General features: G+C 42.3%; 1 protein-coding gene across 1 annotated transcript in view; it reads right to left on the bottom strand.

Moving 5' to 3' along the window:
• Positions 1-4073: 4073 nt before the first annotated feature.
• SSR1 (signal sequence receptor subunit 1) overlaps positions 4074-23603 on the bottom strand; it is a 29330-nt gene continuing 9800 nt past the window's right edge. The window contains exons 3-8 of the mRNA XM_062184339.1: positions 23175-23262; positions 20789-21051; positions 18425-18501; positions 15366-15444; positions 13288-13381; positions 4074-6395 (exon numbers count right to left, since the gene is read on the bottom strand). Coding sequence (XP_062040323.1) covers positions 6328-6395; positions 13288-13381; positions 15366-15444; positions 18425-18501; positions 20789-21051; positions 23175-23262 — 669 coding nt within the window. The 3' untranslated portion in view covers positions 4074-6327. The remainder of the gene's footprint in view (positions 6396-13287; positions 13382-15365; positions 15445-18424; positions 18502-20788; positions 21052-23174; positions 23263-23603) is intronic.

Consider the following 23603-nt stretch of genomic DNA (forward strand, 5'->3'; position numbering starts at 1 on the left):
ATCATTCTGACAAGGGAGAGTGAGATGGGCAATCAGACCAATGTGGTTTCTGAAAAAGCTATTCAAAAGGAAGACTGATTTTTGGGGGAGGTAGAGGGTGTTTCTATCTGATGCTGAAATTCTGACATGGATTTAAAAGTGTTCTGAACTGGGACCAGCACTGTGGCACAGCAAACTAAGCCAACTGTGATGCCCGCATCCCATATGGGCGCTGGTTAGAGTCCTGGCTGCTCCACTTCTGATCCTGCTCCCTGCTAATGCACCTGGGAAAGCAGTGGAAGATGGCCCAAGTGCTTGAGCTCCTGTACCCATGTGGGAGACCTGGATGAAGCTCCTGGCTTCTGCTGGCCCAGCGCTGGCCATTGCAGCCATCTGGGGAGTGAACCAGCAAATGGAAGATCTCCCTCTCTTCTCTTTCCTTTCTCTATAATAACTTGCAAAATAAATACATCTTAAAAAAAAAAAAAAGTGTTTCAAACACCTAGACCTTCACTAGAGAACATGCAGCCTCTTCAACTGTCTGAAAAAGAACTGGACATGCTGGTCGGCGCCGCGGCTCAATAGGCTAATCCTCCGCCTTGCGGCGCTGGCACACAGGGTTCTAGTCCCAGTCGGGGCGCCGGATTCTGTCCCGGTTGCCCCTCTTCCAGGCCAGCTCTCTGCTATGGCCCGGGAGTGCAGTGGAGGATGGCCCAAGTGCTTGGGCCCTGCACCCGCATGGGAGACCAGGAAAAGCACCTGGCTCCTGGCTTCGGATCAGCGCAGTGTGCCGGCCATTTGAGGGTGAACCAACGGCAAAGGAAGACTTTTCTTTCTCTCTCTCTCTCTCTCCCTCTCCACTCTGCCTGTCAAAAAAATAAAATGCTGTATTCTATTAAAAAAAAAAAAAACTGGACATGCAAGTTCTACCAGATTTATTACAAAAACCCTCCATGTTAGCCTTAGTACTCTGGTTCAATGTTAAATCCACAGTGCTAGCCATATCACAGATCTTAAAGCTGTTATTCTTTAGCTAAAGCAGAACACTTCTTAGCTGGTTTATTTAGTAGCAATCCAGTCCAGGGACAACCCTACATCCTCTTCTCATATACTCCTCGGGACATTATTACACCACAGCACTTTGTAACCCCAGTAGGAGTGACTGCTTACCAAGTGCAGGCAACTTCAAAGCTGTACACGGGCGAACTCCTAACAACCCTAAGAAGCAGGTGCAAAAACCTGAAGCACAATGAAATTGTACTTCAAAGAGTTCATGGCGAATGGAATTAAAAGATTATTTTGGCACAAAAAAACCTGTGAAGCCCATGAAGTTTTTCATTATTTTCCATGTACTTTTTAGAAGAGCCTGCCTATGCATGGATTTCAAATTCTGCACTAAAATAAGCTTATCTTCTAATTCCATTTTCCAGGAACCTTTTAAAGTACACTTATATAATTTGCCTCCAAATAAGAGAGGAACTAGATTTGAACCCATGCAGTCCAACATGAGTTTTTTTTCCCACTAAGTAAACAACTAGTTTAAAGGAAAGGCCATTTAATATCACATTAAGGGGCTGGTGCTGTGGGGTAGCAGGTAAAGCTGCCGCCTACAGTGCCGGCATCCCATATGGGCGCCAGTTCGGTTCCCAGCTGCTCCACTTGCGATCCAGCTCTCTGCTATGGCCTGAGAAAGCAGTAGAAGATGGCCCAAGTCCTTGGGTCCTTGAACCCATGTGGGAGACCCCAAAGAAGCTCCTGACTTCTGGCTTCGAATCGGCGCAGCTCTGGCCATTGCAGCCAATTGGGGAGTGAACCAGTAGATGGAAGACCTCTCTCTCTGCCTCTTTCTCTCTCTGTGTAACTGTGACTTTTCAAGTAAAATAAATCAATCTTTATAAAAACAAAATCACATTAAGAGTCTGCAGGTGGCAGATTCAGACAAGTTAGGAATGACACTTCAAGTACCTCCTACCTTACTGGAAAGCCTGCTGAGGGAAGAGCAGCCCTGGATCAGCAGCCAGGGCAGATGGTCAAGATCCAGAGGTCTCCTAATTCCCAGGCTAGCACAGTGCTCCCACTCTACCTTTGTTCAGTGTCTCAGAACTACCAATGATACCGAGTTATCACCAGGGATATTTATGAACCACCCTAATCACAAGGCAAGGGCAAATGAAAACTGGACCACAATTTCTTGTTCTTTAACACTTAGTAAGAGATTTCTACATGGTACCTGTGAACCAGAGCTGGGAATTAAAACAAGATACTGAGTTCACAGTCTAGCATAGGTAGACAGATATATCAACCAGGTGACAGACTGTCCTTACAGTAAGGGACAGCAGAGGGAAAGATACACACAGTCAGTATGTGCCTCCCATATATACTGGAGTGCGCCAACTGAAAGAAATTCGTAATTCCATACAGGTGACCAGACACAAGCCTTACCCTCTTAAGCTCACTTTTGGACTTTCTGGCTTGAAAACCCAAAAGCTGTTACTCCTCCCTCATTTCTAACATGCAGATGGACTTGACCTCTCAAAACCCTTTAAAGCTTATAAATGCCATCATCCTACTAAGACTATCTTACAGAAATGTTTTCTCTATGCTTATGGGTGAAGGCATTTAAAGAACTGTGTCCTTAACAGAGATTAAATAACTGAATTACATGACAAAAACAGAATGTCAAATTCCAAATAGCTATTCACACCACAAATATAAAAAACAAATCCATTTATAATAGCTGAAGGCTCTCTGTGCCTTTGCAGGGCTCTGGAGTTGAGTGCCATGCACACCCCATTGGACAGGCCAGCATACAGGGTACATTTGGTTCTGAGGGTACTGGATTTTGACTGCTGGAAGTCTCAAAAAATTAAGTATCTGTGAGCTGTTCAACTGTTTCTCCATCTTCAATGCGGTATAGGGAGAGGACATGTGAGCTTAAGGGTAAGACAGCTCTGCATCCATATGCAATAGGCAACCCTTTGCAAACCACTTTCACTCCAGGGCTGTTGCATCCATCTACAAAATGAGAACAGTATCCTCTTTCTTCAGCGAGCTGTGAAGGTTTCTGAGTTCATAAATGGAAGAGCACATCGCACGCCAAGTGATGCTTAATAAATGAGTTCCTTTCCTGCTTCCTTACAGCAGCAGCTAAGTGGTACCCAAGCCTAAGCACCATATCCCTTAATAATTGCAAAAGCTAAAAGGAAAACACCAGAACTTCAGAGGATGTAACTACCAGGTTTTCAAATAAATGAAAAAGGACAAATCACACAAATACTAGTAAAGTTTGTGTATACCCCCCAGAAACTGATGCCTGCAAGTCAAGTTTCACAGCGCTGTTCTCCTACTGACACAGACAACCTAACAATGAAACTCAACATCCCACTTACACTAACCTCGAAGCAGCGGTTCAAAGAAAGTGGGATTTCATTTAAGAAAACTGTAGCAAATTTCTTATTTTAGTTCTACGGCTATAAATGACACCACCTAAAAACTGCGAAGCACCTCAAGTCTATCTGGAAATGTTTTTAAATTTAGGCTAAAAATTAATTTTGGAATGAAAATAAGAAGTGAAAACTCAAAGGTATAACCTATCAAATTTTGCTGAGAGATGACACAAAAAAATTATTTCATTATTTGAAGGAACCAGGTGATTTCCTTCACACCAAGGGTATGGAAATCACATGCCGCAACAGGTGACTCTTGTTCCTGGGCTTTACTTTATCCACGCATCCAAAACACAGGTTTCAATGCCACTGTGTCACCATTCTCTCCTCCCCAGTGGAACCAAACAACAGTCCAGCCCATGTACTACAATAAGGCTTCAAGGCAGTAGCTTTTAAATGATTTTTAATGTCCCAATTTGCCTTTTCCTTCCATCAGACACATTTTCGGAAGCTACTTCAATGTAATTTTTTTCCTTCAGATTTCCACTTCACTCCTTCCCTTAAGGCTTCCACCTGAAACCCCACTTCCCTCCCCTCCTCAGACACGGCTTTAGAGGGCAGGGATGAGTCCTGAAATCCACTCTCTACTTAAGACCCTGAGAATGATGAAGCTGCACAAGCAACGCGAGATGACGCTTTATGAACACATTATTCTCACATGTCTGGCCAACAGGTTTAATATACAAGATCCTTAAAGTTCATTTTACAGATTCTGAAACCAAGTTGTTCAAAATGTGAATTCTGAAACCATGGTTGGTGTAGCAAATGAATATCAAAACAAAGAAAAACTTCATCCAAATATTTACATTTTTAAAAGATATTTTAAAAAAATAGGCTACTTATTAAGTGTGCTTGAACAAACCATGTGTGGAATTCAATTCCATTCATTATGGAGTTAGTTTCTGTTAAATACTTACTGATGCTATGGTGAAGCCCTGGCATCTGAGGATTTAAGAGCTGTCAACTGTTCCCAATCTATACTAAAAAGTTAAACATGACAAATAATAAAGGCTACCTTTCTGAGGTACGAATTTGAGCCTCAGAGGTGGGAGGGCTGTCTGCGAAGCAGGTGATGCAGGCATGGGAAGGGCCAGCAGCTGAAACTCAGCGTGGGTTTTCCACTGTCTACATAATGCCAGGTATCGATAAACTCTGAGGCCACACTTTGTAGTTATACCTTACTGCATTTCGTGCTAGTTCTGCAAACTATTATGTTCACAAAAATGTCTGGAATATACCTGAAATGTCTGCTATGTTACATTAAAAAAACCAAAACCCACAGTTATTCAGAACTCTCAGTTTTTCAAAATAAACTATTACACATACAGCCCAATTAAAAATCAAACACTTTATATTATACAGGTATAGAAAGTGTATAGTTCAGCAATGCCAATATAGGTAACACAACATCTTAGCCCCTACTTGCAAAGTGATGAACAATTCTACAATAATTTATATTGTCACTGACTTTGGCTCAGATGCTTCAATACTTAAACAGCTTGGGAAGATTTTCTGTGTGGTTTCTTTTTGTTGGTTGTCTTTTCTTTTTGTGTGGACATAGGTGTGAGAAGGAGTATGCCAGATGGTGAGAATGAAGAGGTCAAAAATTTAAAAGCCACTAAAATTTCATTTACCACTTCCTTATAAAATATATCTGGGAGGACATGGCTTAAAATGTGTCCATACGATTTACTTTACCCTTAATCCAGTCTGACAAAAACACCAAACTTAACTTACTACCTAGAGCAACTGTGACTCTAAGAGGAGTTCAGAAAGCCCATCTGGTTCTCATGTTTTTAAGTGCTTAAAGTTTTAGAATTTTTCACGTTAACTAAAAAAAAGGTCATGTCAACAACCAAATCCCCCAAAAGATTCAATAAAAACAAATGGATAACTGTTTTAAGAACATCCAACTCAGACTGGTTTTTGTTTTTTGTTTTTTTTTTTTTTTTTTTACAGAAGAGAAATAGTTGGGAATAATTGGATCTTCAGCAGAGTCTATAAACCAGGCACCTCTTCTTAAGAAAAGATGCTTCTATTAAGGACAGAAAAAAGCATATCTGTTTATTTTTTTTTTAAAGCCGAGTAGGTCTGTAATCATTCCAGAGCTATCCTTGGGTCAGAAATAGAACGATGGACAACACAAACTCAGTTTGCCCAGATTAAGTTTTCTCTTTGTTAAAAAAGGGGGTTTTATATATATCAAAGTTGGCAGGCAACATTCAAAGCAAATTAATATCTGAATGAATGTTTCACACAATTTTGTTGCTAGAGAGATCCCAAAATTCCTTGAACCCTTTTGGGAAGTTTTCTGAAGGTGCGCATTATCGCAAACAGCAGCAAAATGCCAAAACAATTCTATTGCTAAAAAGCAGCTACTCCTGCTGTGCCTTTAGAATACCAGTTGTAACACAGCAACAACAACAAAATGATAATTTGTGCCGTCAACTGTGACTGCAGCTATTCAAAGGAAGAAACAAATTATTTTCTTTAAAACAGTTAAAGGCAAGACATCTGCAACATACTGGGCAAATCATTCACTTAGGTTTGGAGGTAAAGAAAATCAGACAATGTTCATAAGGAAGTGACCACAGCATCATAGTTGGTATTCTAAAGGCATGTTTCAGGTAGCTCAACAATGATTCAGGTAAGACCAACTGCTCACATACATACACACGCACACACAGATTTTAATGGTTTAAAAAAAACCAAATTTGTTACTTTAGAAAAATGAACGCAGTGCATTTTCAGCAATATCATCGCCACAGACTCTGCTCGCTCAGTCCACACATAAGTAGGAGGTGCCTTCTATGGTGATATGGCTTCTCTGCACTAATTCCCATCAGGCCGAAAAACATTAGGGAAGGGTAAGCACAGACTCAACTGTTGCACAAAGGAACATTTACTCATCAGATCCCACCGATCTCTTCTGTGCCCTCTTCCTGGGCAGCCGTCTCGGTGAAGCTTTATCTGGAAGAAGAGAGAAGTTTTAAGCTGGCCTGTCCATTGTAAATAGGCTGCGTTTAAAAAGCTGGACTCATAGGAGTTATGTACCACATATTTTCCTTCAGCTTCACTGCTGTACAAAACACACACATGCAAGAACAGCATCTCACAGCAAATGCCTTCAGCTTCTAGCTACAGGCTTATTAAAAAAAAACAAAAACAAACAAAAAAAAAACTTGAAAATAAACCTTCCTAGGCAACTTCAATTAAAATGCAGCATTTCTGGCTTTAGGATAAGAAAAGATGTAATCTCAGTTACTGTGCTGCTGACATGCAAAATCTTGAACTCCACATAAGACATGTTTCAACATGCATAAATAGTAGACACTTTCAGAAATGGCTGGTATTTGCAACTCAAAAGTAAGTAATTTTTAAATACAAATAATTAAAGATTTACTATTTATAAATGCAGTCATGCAGTTTGCATAACTGGACAGTTTGATAAATCTACCTGGAAGAAGCAGCTGATAAAGGAAATTAGTGATTCAATGTTAAACCATCCCATGCACATAAGCATTGTCTTTTTACTTCTTTCCTATTCTCTCAGTTAGATTCTATTCAACAGAAAATAAGTGTCATGAACTTCTATCTGTAAGTTCTTTCAAAAGTGAAAGGCTGAAGCTACCATCTCTCTGATGATCATTGTCTTTTTCATATTTTCCAGAGACACTTGACATACTAGTAACTTCACCGTGGAATAATTTATATAAAACAATTTTCCAGTTTAAAAAAAAAAAAGCAAAGATCTGGACAAAGAGTCTCACCAAGGTATGGATTTATTTTTAAGTATTTCATGAAATGGGAAAAATCTGCCTCAAAGGTCTTTTTGCCCTCAAAATTATTAGGTCAAAATTATTAGGTTAAAAAGCTAGAAAAAATGCTTTATATGATTATTTAATCAAAGTTCTGCCTATAAGAAAGCTGCTTAAGCGTGAAGGACTGAAACACTGACAGTGCTTACAGACCCCAGGAAAATGCCCTCAGTACTTTACTACGTAAGTTAGCAAAGGCTGAGTTTTGGGGACTCTTCGGTTTGCCAAAATGGAGTTCTGCACAGATGCAGTTTTCTGATGAAGAAAGCCTACAACATTTATGGGATATTTAAAAAGGCTGGACTTATTCAGTAATCAATTATTTCTAAGTAATTTTTTAAAATAAGCAAAATGCTGAATATAATCTTTGAAGATTCAAAAAGCACTGCAGAATCTACCAGCCACCGACCTGCATGAGCAATGACTAGTAATCTGCAGATGGGAAGTGGTGACATTTCCTCCATTCCCAGTAATTTCAACCACACACAGCAGCATTTTAATTGGGAACATACGATTTTTCATGGGGCTCAGCGACCCTTCCAACCCTGGTTTCAACATGTGAATTAAATTCCATCAGTAAGGGGGCCAGTTTGACTATCTATACAGTGAGTCTAAAAACCCTGACCAGGAGTAGGCACTGTGATGCAGGTTAAGTCATGGCTTGGGATACGCTTATCCCACAGCGGAGTGCAAAATAATCCAAGCTTTTAATGCAGCTTCCTGTTAATGCACCTAGAGGTGCAGAGGAGGGCTGTGACTGATGACATGTGCTTGGGCCTGGGCCACACAAATGAGAAACCTCCATGGAGGTCCAGGCTGTTGGCTTGGGCCTGGCCCAGGCTTGGCTGTTGTGAGCATTTGGGGAATGCCCACAGAAGACAGAAGTGCATGCTCTCTTTTTCTCTTTCAAATAGATAACAATAAGTAAACATCAAAAAAAAAAAAAAAAAGTTGGGGCCGGTGCTGTGGCATAGCAGGTAAAGCTGCCACCTGCAGTGCCAACAATCCCATATAGGCACTGGTTCGAGTTCCTGCTGCTCCACTTCCTATCCAGCTCTCTGCTATGGCCTGCAAAAGCAGTGGAAGACAGCCCAGGTCCTTGGGCCCCTGAACCCAAGTGCGAGACCCAGAAGAAGCTCCTGGCTTCAGATAGGCGTTCAGATGTTGCAGCCATCTGGGGAGTGAACCAGCAGATGGAAGATTGATTGATCTCTCTCTGCCTCTCAAATAAATAAATCTTTTTTAAAAAAATCTATTTATATATATATGTATATATATATATATATATATATATATATATTTTTTTTTTTTTTTGACAGGCAGAGTGGATAGTGAGAGAGAGAGAGAGAGAGACAAAGAGTAAGGTCTTCCTTTTTGTCGTTGGTTCATCCTCCAACCTGCTGCAGCCGGCGCATTGCGCTGATCCGAAGCCAGGTGTTTCTCCTGGTCTCCCATGCGGGTGCAGGGCCCAAGCACTTGGGCCATCCTCCACTGTACTCCCAGGCCATAGCAGAGAGCTAGACTGGAAGAGGGGCAACCAGGACAGAATCCGGTGCACCGACCAGGACTAGAACCCAGTGTGCCGGCGCCGCAGGCGGAGGATTAGCCTATTGAGCCGCAGCGCTGGCCACAAATAAATAAATCTTAAAAACAAACAAAAAAAAACCCCTCACCATCTGTTAGCTGCTTAGCATGTCAAAGTGAAACAGTAGATAAATGAGAAATATAGTAAGATAGTATTTTGTAGTCATTTAGCTTTTGCAAAAATGGCTCCAAGCACCTTAGAAGTTCACATTTTATCTCAACAAAGAATTTACTTTTGTGTATTGTTTTTCAAAGAAACGATCTCCCACAGATCTCTCTTCTCAAACAAAACTAGCACAATTTTTCAAAACTCCAAATTATTTAAGGTAAAATTATTTTAGCTTTCAAGAGGGGAGCTTAAACTACATGAATAAAATATAATTTGCATAGGAAAAAAACATCATTCTTCAATGATGTTGAAATAAAAAAAAGGGCAGACATGAAAATATCTGCTATTCAAAAAAATTTTGGAAAAATCTAATTACAGTAAAATTTTGATTTTAACTTAATTTTTTTTTTTTTTTTTTTAAACGGTCAGGCCAACAGGCCTGGCCGCACTGAGCTTGGTCTGCCTCTCGCCCGCCCCAGGGCATGCAAGAGCCAGCCCGGCGCTCCAAACGGGCCCCAAGTCCTACCTAGAGGCTGAGGATGGCCTCCGGAGACCTCAGGAACACTTAACTTCTTTAATTTTAAAAAAGGCAAAATGTTGGGGCTGGTGTTTTAGTGCAGCAGGTTAAGCCACCATTTGGGATGCTGGCATCCTATTACTGGGAGTGCCAGTTCCAGTCCTGGCTGCTCCACTCTGATCCAGCTTCCCGCTAATGCACCTGGATGGCCAGTTTGGACCTCTGCTGCCCTTATGGGAGACTATCCAGGATAGAGTTCCAGGTTCAGCTCAGACCTGGCTGTTGTAGCCATTCAGGGAGTGAACCAACAAACAGGAAATTTCTTTTACATGAGATTTCTCTTTTTTCTGTCTTTAAAAAAAATGTTCATGAAAAACATGCATTATTATTCCATTTCTAATATACTTTTTAAGAAAGAATTATTTAAAGAGTTACAGAGAAGAGGCCAGTGCTGTGGCACAATAGGTTAATCCTCCTCCTGCAGCGGCGGCATACCATGTGGGCACTGGTTCTAGTCCCAGCTGCTCCTCTTCCAATACAGCTCTCTGCTACAGCCTGGGAAAGCAGAAGATGGTCCAAGTCCTTGGGCCCTTGCACCTACATGGAAGACCAGGAAGAAGCTCCTCGCTTCAGCTCAGGCCGTTGCGGCCATTTGGGAAATGAACCAGTGAAAGGAATATCTTTCTCTTTGTCTCTCCCTCTCACTGTCTGTAACTCTACCTCTCAAATAAATAAGTAAAATATTAAAAAAAAATTCAGGACTTTTTTTTTTTAAATGTATTTGTTGGGGCCAGTGCTGTGGAGTAGCGGGTAAAGCCACCACCTGCAGCACTGGCAGGCATCCCACATGGGTGCCGATTCAAGTCCCGGCTGTTCCACTTCCAATCCAGCTCTCTGCTAAGGCCTGGGAAAGCAGTAGAAGATGGCTCAAGTTCGTGGGCCCCTGAACCCACGTGGCAGGCCTGAAGAAGCTCTTGGCTTCGGATAGGCGCAGCTCCGGCCGTTGCAGCCAATTGGGGAGTGAACCAGAGATGGAAGATCACTCACTCTCTCTGCCTCTCCTCTCTCTGTCAAACTCTTTCAAATAAATAAATAAATCTTTTTTAAAAATTTATTCATTCACATTTGAAAGGCAGAGTTAGAGAAGGAAAGACAGACTCTTCCATCTGCTGATTCACTCCCCAAATGGCTGCTACGACCAGGGCTGGGCCAGGCCAAAGCCAGGAGTCAGGAACTTCTTCCTGGTCTCCTACATGGATACAGGGGCACAAGCACTTGGACCATCTTCTGCTTTTCTAGGTGCATTAGCCGGGAGCTGGATCAGAAGTGGTGCAGCCAGGATTCGAACTAGTGCCCATATGGGATGCTGGCATTGCAGGCTACAGCTTAACCCACTGCGCCACAGCACCAGCTCCCTTATCAAACTTTTTTAAGATTTGTCAAAGGTAAACACTTCCTGTGCGTGATTTGCGACTCTCATGAAGGGGAGGGGACAATCTTATGCTCTCATTCCTTTATATACCCATATTTATTTATTTATTTTTAAAAAGATTTATTGGAAAGGCAGACATACAGAGACAGAAGGAGAGAGAGAGAAGTATCTTGTACATCCGGTGGTTCACTCTCCAAATAGCCACAAAGCCAGGAGCCTGAAACTTCTTCCTGGTCTCCCCCATGGGTGCAGGGGCCCAAGCACCTGTGCCTCCATCCTCTGCTGCTTTCCTAGGCCATTAGCAGGGAGCTGGATCAGAAGTAGAGCAGCTGGGACTTGACCTGGCACCCAATGCCAGCACTGCAGACAGTGGTTTAACTTGCTGTGCCACAGCGTCACCCTATTTATTTTATTTGAAAGACAGAGTGACAGAGAGGGAGGGAGAGACAGAGATATCTTCCATCCACCAGTTTACTCCCCAAATGACTGCAATGGCCAGGCTGGGACAGGCCTAAGCAAGGAGCCTGGAACTCTATCTGGGTCTCCCACCTGGGCCATCTTCCACTGCTTTCTCAGGAACATTAGCAGGGAACTGTATCGTAAGTGGAGCAGCTGAAACTAGAACTGCACTCATATGGGAGGCTGGCAGCATTGTGCAAAGCGGCTGAAATTGCTGTATCACAATGCCTGCCCTACTTCATACCCATTTTTAATAAAGCAATTGCAATACTGTAATTATGAGTCAAACAGAGAGAGCTGGCTCACAGAAAGCAATTAAAAAACACTCCAGTTTTTAAAACAGGAAAGGACTTGAAGAGCCAATTCATAGGAAAAAGAAAGAGTAAACAGCCAACAAATGTATGTGCAAAGAAATAGAACCTCATTCTTACAAAAATTTAAACGAAAAATATATTATTTTGTATTACAGTGATAAATTGAAACATTTAATACTTGAGAATGCTTAGTGAGAGTGAAGGAGAACACAATGTTGAACTCATAAACTGGCACTATTTTTTGGGAGGAAATGGGACACATCCCATAAAAATTACAAAGCACAGAATTTTATTTGTTTTTTGTTTTGTTTTGTTTTTTGACAGGCAGAGTGGACAGAGAGAGAGAGAGAGAGACAGAGAGAAAGGTCCTCCTTTTGCCGTTGGTTCACCCTCCAATGGCCGCCACGGTAGGCGCGCTGCGGCCGGCACACCACGCCGATCCAATGGCAGGAGCCAGGCGCCTATCCTGGTCTCCCATGGGGTGCAGGGCCCAAGCACTTGGGCCATCCTCCACTGCACTCCCTGGCCACAGCAGAGAGCTGGCCTGGAAGAGGGGCAATCGGGATAGGATCGGTGCCCCGACCGGTACTAGAACCCGGTGTGCCGGCGCCGCAAGGCGGAGGATTAGCCTAGTGAGCCGCGGCGCCGGCCCAAAGCACAGAATTTTAAACCTAGGGATTCTACTTTTAACAAATCATCCTACAAATGTTTGTGTGTGTAAACAAATATTCAATGCATTAATTCTAAGAGTGAAAAACTTGAAATAAAATCCTTCAATAAAGAACAGGTTTAATCTATCACAACATATTTACTTGGAATACTATCTAGTTATATAAAAGGTAAACGCATATGTAACTAGCATAGAGAGATATCCAAGGCACAGAATAAAGCTGTGAAAGTGTGGACAGCATGAGGTCATCCACACTAATCACTCACGTAACGACAGAAATGCATGCTTACACAGGCACAGAAAACACCTGCACTACCTAAACTTAACATCGATTACTCACAGAAAACTATTAGCAAGGCCAGGAACTGACCTCAGTGTTTCTTCTCTGAATTACTTAATTTTTTACAATCAGGCTGTAATCCTTTTATTATAACTGTCTCTTAAAGCACTTCAACAATTGGAAAAAGATTAATATTTCAACAAATTGCCTATGTAACAAATTGCCAGGTAACCTATCAGGTAGTACTTCAGGCTTATTCTTCAAATTGAAGTGAGCAGTAAAAGAGTGGTAGAAACCAGTTCCAGCACTTATTAAATCTGCTGTAAAGTATTCACAGGCTCTGCAAACACCCCCAAAACTCTTACAAACACCATTAAAAAATTAAATGCCTCACCTCTTCTACTCTGCACTGAAGCACCAGGAAAGAAGAGAGACAGGAAACAGGTTAGGAATATGGAGAAGTCACATATCTGTACATAAACTACAGATATGGAAGCATTTCTTATAAACACTACACTCATAAGAAATTTGCAGTCATTACGAATCATTATACCAGATCCTATACAAATAGAAAGGTGACTATTAAAAAGTACTGACAAAGCATTTTCTGCCGCATCTAGAATATTTCATTTCCATTTCAGAAAAGGACTTCCAGCCAAGTTTGTTAAGGAGTACTTACTGATCTGATTCAAAGTTTCCTGAGGAATCCAACTCATGTCAACATCATTCTGACTTGATGTACCCATTTCTACTTTCTGTATAGGTCTCTTACGCTGAGAACACAAAAACATATGTTAAAAAGTTCCATTATTTTGTTTCCTCTGACTTAACAGAGCTATCAAGCTAATTAATTTAAACATCTTTTCCTTTTCCTTTCTGGAGTAATTTAAACAAAACTACTAGAAAGTAAAAGTGATTCAATTTCATTATTTAGTCTTCCTCTAAAATTTTACAAACATCTAATTATCCATTTAAGAAACAGTATTATGTATGTAGTCCACATATTAGATTCAGAACTCACAGTAACTAAGAAAAGCTTCATGAAAATAAAAAGAAATTACAGCTATACCTAATATACAAATGGATAAAAACTGTTATGGAAGTGAAATAAAAATCTCAACTATTAATGAAAATAAATAAAATTTTAAAACTAAGCATTTACCAAAATAGCTGGCAGCTATTAGAACCTAACAGGTTATATTAATGTATTTCACACAAATTGTGTTATTCAGTCCCACAGACAGGAATCGTGGGGTTTTGTTTTGGTGGGTGGGGTGAGAGGGAAGAAAGGTGAGTGAGGGAAGGGGCTTGAAGAGGAGGAAAGAAACAAGGACTGGGGGAGGATGTGTAGCTGGTGCCAGAGAACCACCACATGGTTAAGGCTAATACTTCTCTACCCTAGCCACAAAAATTTAAGTTTGACAAAACATATATAGCCAAATTCTTTTTCCAAATGAAAAAGCTAACTTGTTAAATAAGAATTATCTCTGTAAGTTGAGTATCAGAACAAATACAAAGGCTGAGTTGCTGACAGATAAAATAACATACATGAAAAAGTGAAGGAAACTTTTTCAAATCAAATATCAAAATGTGAGTATGAGAAATAAAAATTCTAGCATAATTTAGAGTTACAATAACTTCACTCAGGAGGATGCAGACCAGGGGTGGGGAATCTGTTTCCTGTCAAGGGCCTTTTGGGTATTTATAACATCATTCACACAGGCCATACAAAATCATCAACTTAAAAATAAGGCTGAGGCCGGCGCCGTGGCTTAACAGGCTAATCCTCCGCCTTGCGGCGCCGGCACACCGGGTTCTAGACCCGGTTGGGGCGCTGGATTCTATCCCAGTTGCCGCTCTTCCAGGCCAGATCTCTGCTGTGGCCTGGGAGGGCAGTGGAGGATGGCCCAAGTGTTTGGGCCCTGCACCCGCATGGGAGACCAGGAGAAGCACCTGGCTCCTGCCATCGGATCAGCACGATGTGCTGGCCGCAGCGGCCATTGGAGGGTGAACCAACGGCAAAAAAAGGAAGACCTTTCTCTCTCTCTCTCTCTATCCACTCTGCCTGTCAAAAAAAAAAAAAAAAAATATATATATATATATATTAATAGGGCTGGCATTGTGGTGCAGTAGGTTAATCTTCCACCTATGGCGCCGGCATCCCATACAGGCACTGGTTGGAGTCCTGGCTACTCCTCTGCCAATCTAGCTCTCCGCTACGGCCTGGGAAAGCAGTGGAAGATGGCCCAAGCGCTTGGGCCCCTGCACCCACGTGGGAGACCTGGAGGAAGTTCCTGGCTCCTGGCTTCCGATCAGCTCAGCTCTGGCTGTTGCAGCCTTTTGGGGAGTGAACCAGTGGATGGAAGACCTGTCTGTCTCTCCTTCTCACTGTCTGTAACCCTGCCTCTCAAATAAATAAATAAAATCTCTTTAAAAAAAAAATTAGCTTGCTATTGATTTACTGAATTTCAAGTTCCATCTGTGGTTGCCTTGGAAGAGCCAGACCAAATGATTGTGCCAGGCAGCTGGATGTAGACCAAGGACGCTAACTGCATATGTGTATGAAACTCTAAATGAACTCAAGTCACATGAAAGGTCTCATCCTCAGATTTTATTTTAAAAATATCTTTAAAACAAAGCTCGAAGTATGCAAACCTACAGTGAAAGAAAAGAAGCTATGAAGAACGAGACTGTGCTTATCTTAGTACTGTAAAAACTTCGGAAGTATGGCTAGAAAACGTGTTTATCTACAATTACCTTTCTAGATTCTAGGAGCTGATGAAGTCCAACAACAACCAGAAGTCCAAGACCAGCAAGGAACATATACATAAAGATTCTGGCATGAAGGGAAAAACACAAACCGGCTTTAATTCTTAAGAAATACCATGGCTAATCACTATCATAGTTCTAATACAAGATACTTACATAAACTTTCCAAGTAACTGTGGGAAAGATCTAAGCTGTAAATTTTACAAAGTTCCTTTAATTTGTACTAAAGAACACTCAGAAAATTAAACAAGCAATTATGTGATCTAAAATTAATCAAGTTACAATTTATGCTGTATATTCAAAGTTCACAATTTAAAAAAACTGTACGGGTTTTTGTCTGTCTTTAAAGATACATGTCTTCATTTGAAAGGCAGAGAAACAGATCTTCCATCTGCTAGTTCACTCCCCAAATGGTTGCAACGACCAAGGTTGGGCCAGGTTGTAGGTGCAGGGATCCAAAAACTTGGGTGACTCCTCCACTGCTTTCCCAAGCGCATTAGCAGGGAGCTGGATTGGAAGTGGAGCAGCCAGGACTCGAACTGGCACCCATACGGGATGCTGGCGCTGCAGGCCGCAGCTTAATCCACTGTGCCACCAACACTGGCCTCATCTTAATTTTCTAAAAAATATTTTTAAAAATTTACTAGAGAGAGAGTTGCTTCACCCCCCCAAGTGCCCACAACAGCTGGGACTAGAGCCAGGAACTCAGTCTAGATTTCCTACATAAGGGTCAGGGACCCAACTACTGGAGCCATCATCACCTGCTGCTCCCCAGGATCTGCATTGGAAGGAAGCTGACATCAGGAGCCACCAGGCTCTCCAATACGCAACACAGGCATCTTACCTGCTAGGCTGAATGCCTGCTGTGCCACGAGTTTAGACCTAGCACAGCAGGATTTAAAAATTACTTCAGGGTCATGTACTTGGTGCAGTGGTTAAGATTTCACACGGGGCCGGCGCCGCGGCTCAATAAGCTAATCCTCTGCCTGCGGCACCGGCACACCGGGTTCTAGTCCCGGTCGGGGCACCGGATTCTGTCCCGGTTGCCCCTCTTCCAGGCCAGCTCTCTGCTGTGGCCAGGGAGTGCAGTGGAGGATGGCCCAAATCCTTGGGCCCTGCACCCCATGGGAGACCAGGAGAAGCACCTGGCTCCTGCCTTTGGATCAGCGCAGTGTGCCAGCCTCAGCGCGCTGGCCGCAGCGGCCATTGGAGGGTGAACCAACGGCAAAAGGAAGACCTTTCTCTGTTTCTCTCTCTCACTGTCCACTCTGCCTGTCAAAAAAAAAAAAAAAAAAAAAAAGATTTCACATGGGACAATTCCATCCCCCACTGGAGTGTCTGCACTTGATTCTCACCTCTGCTTCCTATTCCAGCAAATGTGCACCCTGAAAGGCAGCAGGAAATGGCTCAAGTAGCTGGGTCCTTGCCATCCACATGAGAGACCTGCACTGAGCTGTCGGCTTCTGGTTTCAACCTGGCCCAGTCAGGATGTGAATATTTGTGGAGTTAACTAATGGATGGACAATCTGTCTAAATAAAAATTTGTTTTAAAAAATTGTGGGGGCCGACACTGTGGCACAGTGGGATAAAGCCCCAGCCTGCAGCACTGGGATCCCATATGGGCACTAGCTCAAGTTCCAGCTGTTCCACTTCCGATCCAGCTCCCTGCTACTGGGAAAGCAGCAGAGCATGGCCCAAGTGCTTGGGCCCCTGCACCCACATGGAAGGTCCAGAAGAAGCTCCTGGCTCCTGGCTCAGCTCCGGCCGTTTTAGACATTTGGAGAGTGAAACAGCGGATGGAAGACCTCTCTCTGTTTCTCTCTCTCTGTAACTCTGTTTTCAAATAAATAACATACATCTTTTTACACATAAATTTACAGTAAGAAATTATTTCCTCAGAAAATTTACATTTTTCAAGGTAATACGATCTAATTCATGTTTTCCACAGTAACTTTAGAGGTATGCAACTCGGCTAAGGCTTGTGATCAGCCTAAAAGTATGGGGTAGAAAACAATTTGGAAGAGGACAGAAAGAAAGCTAGAATGATTATCAAGACTATCTCATCAGGGCTGGCGCCCTGGTTCTGGTCCCAATCGGGGCGCTGGATCCAGTCCTGGTTGCCCCTCTTCCAGGCCAGCTCTCTGCTATGGCCTGGGAGTGCAGTGGAGGATGGCCCAAGTGCTTGGGTCCTGCACCCCATGGGAGACCAGGAGAAGCACCTGTCTCCTGGCAGCGCGCTGGCTGCGGCGGCCATTGGAGGGTGAACCAACGGCAAAAAAGACCTTTCTTTCTGTCCCTCTCTCTGTCCACTCTGTAAAAAAAAAAAAAAAAAAAAAAAAAAAAGACTATCTTGTCAGAATCATCCATCTTTCCTAGTTTTTTTTTTTACTTTGAGAAAAGCAAGATGTGTTTAAGTCAGAGATCTCCAGCCAAAGTGGCATGGAGGGCAGCTCCAAGAGAGGAAAAAACCCAAAGGCACTGGTGATATTGGGGTTTTTTAAGCCCAATTTTGGAGGGAAAAGAAGAATAACTTGACCATTAGGTTGACAATCAGTTACAAGGCAAAGACAAAACCATCAAAAGACCTGGTTTTCAATCTTTTTACCTTGTCTGGCTTGCTCACGATAAAGACAAAGGAGCCATCAGAAGGGAAGAGTCACCACTCCCCTATTCTCACAGTAAAGGAATGGGGCAGCATTTTTAATCTTGCTAAAGGTTAACTTTTGGGGGAAAAAAGCATTTTACACCCTAAATTTCCACCTGGCCCATCCTATTAACCCATCTGACTCCTCACATTCCCTCCCCTAGAAGGATGGATTCTAACTTCTGTTAGGGGAACTGAGAGATGACCATTCTTGCTGCTCCATGGCATGATATTAATAGTTATAAGAACTATGTAAAGTATGGAATTACATGGTAAGGGTTTTGCCAAATCGTATATAGTCCATTTGACTTCCACTCTATATATTTTAACATGCTGAAATTGCAGCAAGGCCTCTAGCCCTGCCTTACAAGATCAAGACCTACACACGGTGGTGTGCACTTACGTTTCTCCATCTAACCCGTCCTCTCTTTCAATAACTGTAACTGTTTGATTGAAGACAGCATCTTGGAATACATTACCCTATATAAAAAAGAAAAATAAGATTTAAAAAAAAAAACTTCTGAAATGCAAGGATGGAATGAGCATACTTCTTAAAAAACTGGTACCATAACAGAAATAGTATTAGCTGTCTCATCACATCAGTAACAAAGCCACACGTAATCAATGACAGAGATTCCACATTAGGATATTACTTTCTCCAATAAAATACAAGTATCTCCAACTTTGCCAAAGTTGTCAGCCACTTTCTTTATGGGGGGAGGGTGAAGATGGCATGAGGACACAGGAAAGTAAAGTAAAAACAAGATAAAATGTGGGGAAACAAAGCTCACACACCACTCTCATACCAGTGTCTCTAACTTCCTTCAAAACAGGGAAGGACACATGAAAATGTCCAGTAGCATGTCAATGAAAGAACTAAACCTGAACAAAAGTCAAAATTCATGTTCTAAATTGACAGTGGGCTAGAAAACCATAATAAAAGAGTTGGTGATTTTCAGTATCAAAATATTTTTCTGTTGTGATCTTGAAACCACTTTGTCCATTCAACTTGGTTTCAGTTTTCAAATACATCAAAATCAGCACTTAGCTATTCTCAGTATCTGATGCTTGACACAAAGGTAGTACTTTCCCTTAACTGTCACTTACAACTAAACTGTAATTTTTAAAGTTTTACTTCAGGTCCCCTCCATTTCAATTGCTCTGCTGACAATTCCAGGAGTCAGAATACACTGATGAAAATAAAATTCAGAATGGAACTACATATTATGAAGGTACTCAAAACACTTCATAGAAAAGTAGTAGAAAAATAGCATTAAATGATGTTTATTTTGGTACAAAAATCAGTGAAATCCTTGCATGGTTTGTTCATAGTCTATTTTCCATAAACTTTTTGCTCAGGTTGAAGCCAGGAGCTTCATTTCTGTCTCCTAAGTACTTGGGCCATATTCTGCTGCTTTTCCCAAGTCATTAGCAGAGAGCTGGGCAGGAACACGAGCCAGTATCCATGTGGGATGCTGCACTGCAGGCAGCGACTTAACCAACTATGCCACAATGCCAGACCCAATAAACTTATCTTTTAATTCCATTTTTCCACAAACTATTTGAAGTATCCTCATAAATGCCTGTTCATTAAATTTAATTTTACCAGAAAACAGGCAAAACATATAATTCAACGATAATGCTGAGGATGCTTTATGAACTTGAAAATGAGACAGACAGAAAGTCGTTTTTCCTCTCTGAAGCAGTTTCTTGAAAAAACAAACAAAAACCTTAAATCACAAGAAATTTAATATAAATATAAATTTAATATAAGGGCTGACTGCTGGTTTGAGCACTGGCTGCTTTACTTCTGTTCCAGCTCCCTGCTAACAAACCTGGGAAGGCAACAGAAGGGGGCCTGAGTGCCACCCACATGGGAGACCAGGATGGAGTTCTTGGCTCTGGCTGACTCGCCCTGGCCACTGCAGCCATTTGAGGAGTCAAACAGTGGATGCGAGATTTTCTTTCTGTGTTGTTACTCTTTCAGATAAGTATATAAACATTAAAAATATTTATATAACTCAGGCATAAAGCAGACATTTAACACCAGGAAGACAAAAGCTTGAATAAGCCTCTAAGCAAGGGTGAGACTTTCTTCTCTGAAAACTTTCTGAAAAGGCAACGATCCAGTTGTGCTCTCAGCTGAAGGACACCATAGCTGGCATCCAGAGGCCAACTCTTGGCAGTAAAATTCTAGGGCATTTTCCTCAGTCACTGGCTTATAATACAGAGCAAGAACCACATGACATTGGAGCTAATACTGGGCATTCTTTTCTCATAAAACTAAAGCATAAACCCTGCTGCTGAACTACTGTAAAAGCATCTGGGACCACTTTGTCCATGGGTGTATAAAACGATGGAAACCTAGGAACACACGTCTTTAAAACTTACAAATAGAAGCAGTAAAGTGGGCAAAATGCTAGCTACAGGGGGCACAAACAGATTGTTTAACACACATTTAACATCTCAGGGAGCAGTGGTCTCTACGCTATGGACTGCTGCTCCTTGCCCTTTTAAGGCCCAGCCCAAGTTACCTCCACTCTCACACCACGTGCCTGCACACACCTCCAGGATGCAGCACCCAGCACAGATTTACTGCCTGTTTCCATCCATCACCCCACTGGGTTTCATCTTCACCTCACTGGTGCTCAACAGTTTCAGCCACAAAACAGGCATTTGAAGGAACAGAAGACTACCTGCTGAACAATGTCAGCTGCCCCCACCCCCTCTAACCTACAAAACAAAAGGAGAGTGCAGAGGGCCTTACGTTAAAATCTTTGTAGTTCAGATTGATGACCAGACCAAAGGGTCGCCCACCCATGGGCTCCGCAGGAATGAAGGAGTACTCGAAAGTTGCCTGTCTCTGGGGTGGTACTATAGTGTTCAGAGGAAGCGCTGTGAAATTCTGTATATAAAACTGGTAGTCCTGAGGGTAACGAAAAGAGGCATCTAGGGATTCAACAATAAAATCTTCTGTACCCTTGTTTGTAAAGCCTACCAGGAACTTCACAATGTTATTTGCTGGAAAATCTGAGAAACAAAATAGACAAGAAAATTAGAACAAATTCAGAGAATACACAATGAAGAGCTGACATCACCAATGCATCCTGGCACCCTTCCCTGCTGCTGTATGGAAGCAGTTTCAAGATCCTTTCCAAAAGAGCACTCCAGTCACCCACTAACTAGCAAGTGATGGTGCCTGGGGGTAAGCAGAAACCCTTCTGTCTATACGGCAGCATTCCAATTTAGGGGATGAACCAAGCATCTCAATTTCAGATCTGATGACACCCAAATTATGTGGTCTAAGGAGCTGTATACCTTTAGCAGTAATATCACCAGCAGTACACAATCAATATACAGAAAACACCCACAATATACAACCCAATATATAACCTGTGTGGATGAATGGAGACAATGACAGAAAAGTCTAAGAGGTTCATATGTTTGTTAGAAGACAAAAAATTGCTCAGGCAATCCCTATCTACTTAAAGTAATTAGTCATAATGCAAACTTGAAGTCTCAAGGAGGCAGTTAAAAAACAAATGAAAGCCGGCGCCACGGCTCACGAGGCTAATCCTTTGCCTGCGGTGCCGGCACCCCGGGTTCTAGTCCCGGTTGCTCCTCTTCCAGTCCAGCTGTGCAGCACCAGCCGTGGTGGCCATTTGGGGAATGAACGAACGGAACGAAGACCTTTCTCACTGTCTGTCTCTCTCACTGTCTAACTCTGCCTGTCAAAAAAATAAAATAAATAAATAAATGAAAAATTATAATCAAATCATAGTTTTTGTTAAGCATAAAGTTGAAAAGTACATGGGAATTCCAAAAATTTCAGGAGACCAAGAAAATTAATAACTTCCAACATTAAATCTTTAATAATCATACTGTAGTCTAGAGCTGAGTTTTACCCAGTTCAATACAGGCCATGGGTCAGAAAAATCTGGGTCTGAATCCCATACACTATCTATTTACAAACTGGACTACAGTGGACAAGTTTTTTAACATCTCAAAACCTCAGACCAAAAAAGCTAGGCTAAAGGCTGGTTAGCATTAAATGATACACACAAAGCTGAGATAGTGCCTAACACAGAGGCTTTAACCAAGACCTAACTGGAAAGATTTAATATATCACTAATATTTAGTACTTGAAATAGGACAAAATTACTTTGCTGTGGCAATCTAAAAAAAGCTAAGAAACAGTATCTTTAAAAAGGACGTTTAATTTTTTTTTGGACAGGCAGAGTGGACAGTGAGAGAGAGAGAGAGAGAGAGAGAAAGGTCTTCCTTTTTGTCGTTGGTTCATCCTCCAACGGCCGTCGCGCCACGCTGATCCGAAGCCAGGAGCCAGGTGCTTCTCCTGGTCTCCCTTGCGGGTGCAGGGCCCAAGGATTTGGGCCATCCTCTACTGCACTCCCGGGCCATAGCAGAGAGCTGGCCTGGAAGAGGGGCAACCAGGACAGAATCCAGTGCCCCGACCGGGACTAGAACCCAGTGTGCCGGCGCTGCAAGGCGGAGGATTAGCCTATGGAGCCACGGCGCCAGCCCTAAAAAGGACATTTAATTTCTACTTAAATTGAACAGCACTGAAATGCCAGCAACACTTTCTTACGGATATGCATATTCATGTATGTACCAAGATTTTTCAAAATACTGTTTGCACAATACTTGTTATGTAAGAAGAAGATGAGTAAGCTCTTTTTTTTAAAGTATGCTTTCAGAGGTTTTAGAATTTCTTTCTTTTTTTTTTTTTAATTATTTATTACACAGAGAGAGGAGAGGGAGAGAAAGAGAGAGAAACAGAGCGAGACAGAGGTTTTCCATCTGCTGGTCCACTCCCCAATTGGCTGCAACGGCTGGAGCTGCACCGATCTGAAGCCAGGAACCTGGAGCTTCCTCCGGGTCTCCCATGTGGGTGCAGGGCCCCTAGGACTTGGGCCATCTTCTACTGCTTTCCCAGACTTTAGCAGAGAGCAGCCAGGACTCAAACCAGCGCCCATAGGGGATGCTGGCACTGCAGGTGGCGGCTTTTACCCACCACACCACAGCACCAGCCCTGATGAGTAAGATCTTAATCGTTACAAATTCTTCCCTCCAAAGAGCAAGCTTTGTTGTATTAAAATTCCTGTGTCTGAATTAAAACTAACACTCTATATTACCTTCTCCTTTTACAAACAAGATAGTTGTATCTGCACTTGGTGAAGCTTCTGGTTCACCAGAAACATCTTCTTCTTCCTTATCTTCTGCCTAAGGAAACAACATTAAAAAGGGATTACCATGGGGAAAAACACAAAGCCATTTAAAAATAGATTTCGAGGTACATGTTTTGAGCAGTGGTCAAGACGCCTGCATTCCACATAACAGAACCCAGCCTAGGCTCCTGACTTCAGCGGCCCGCTAACACAGACCCTCAGAGGTAGCAGCGATGGCCACCACACAGGAGACCTAGACTGAGTTTCCAGCTGTGATCTCTGGCCCAGTCCCGGCCACTGCGGGCATCTGAGGAATCAATCGGTAGACAGGAATGAATCAGCAGACAGGAGTTCTCTTTGTTTCTCAAAGAAGTAAAATTTAAAACAAAGATTTCA

The sequence above is a fragment of the Lepus europaeus genome, chromosome 3, assembly GCF_033115175.1.
Source record: "Lepus europaeus isolate LE1 chromosome 3, mLepTim1.pri, whole genome shotgun sequence".
NCBI classification, from domain to species: domain Eukaryota; kingdom Metazoa; phylum Chordata; class Mammalia; order Lagomorpha; family Leporidae; genus Lepus; species Lepus europaeus.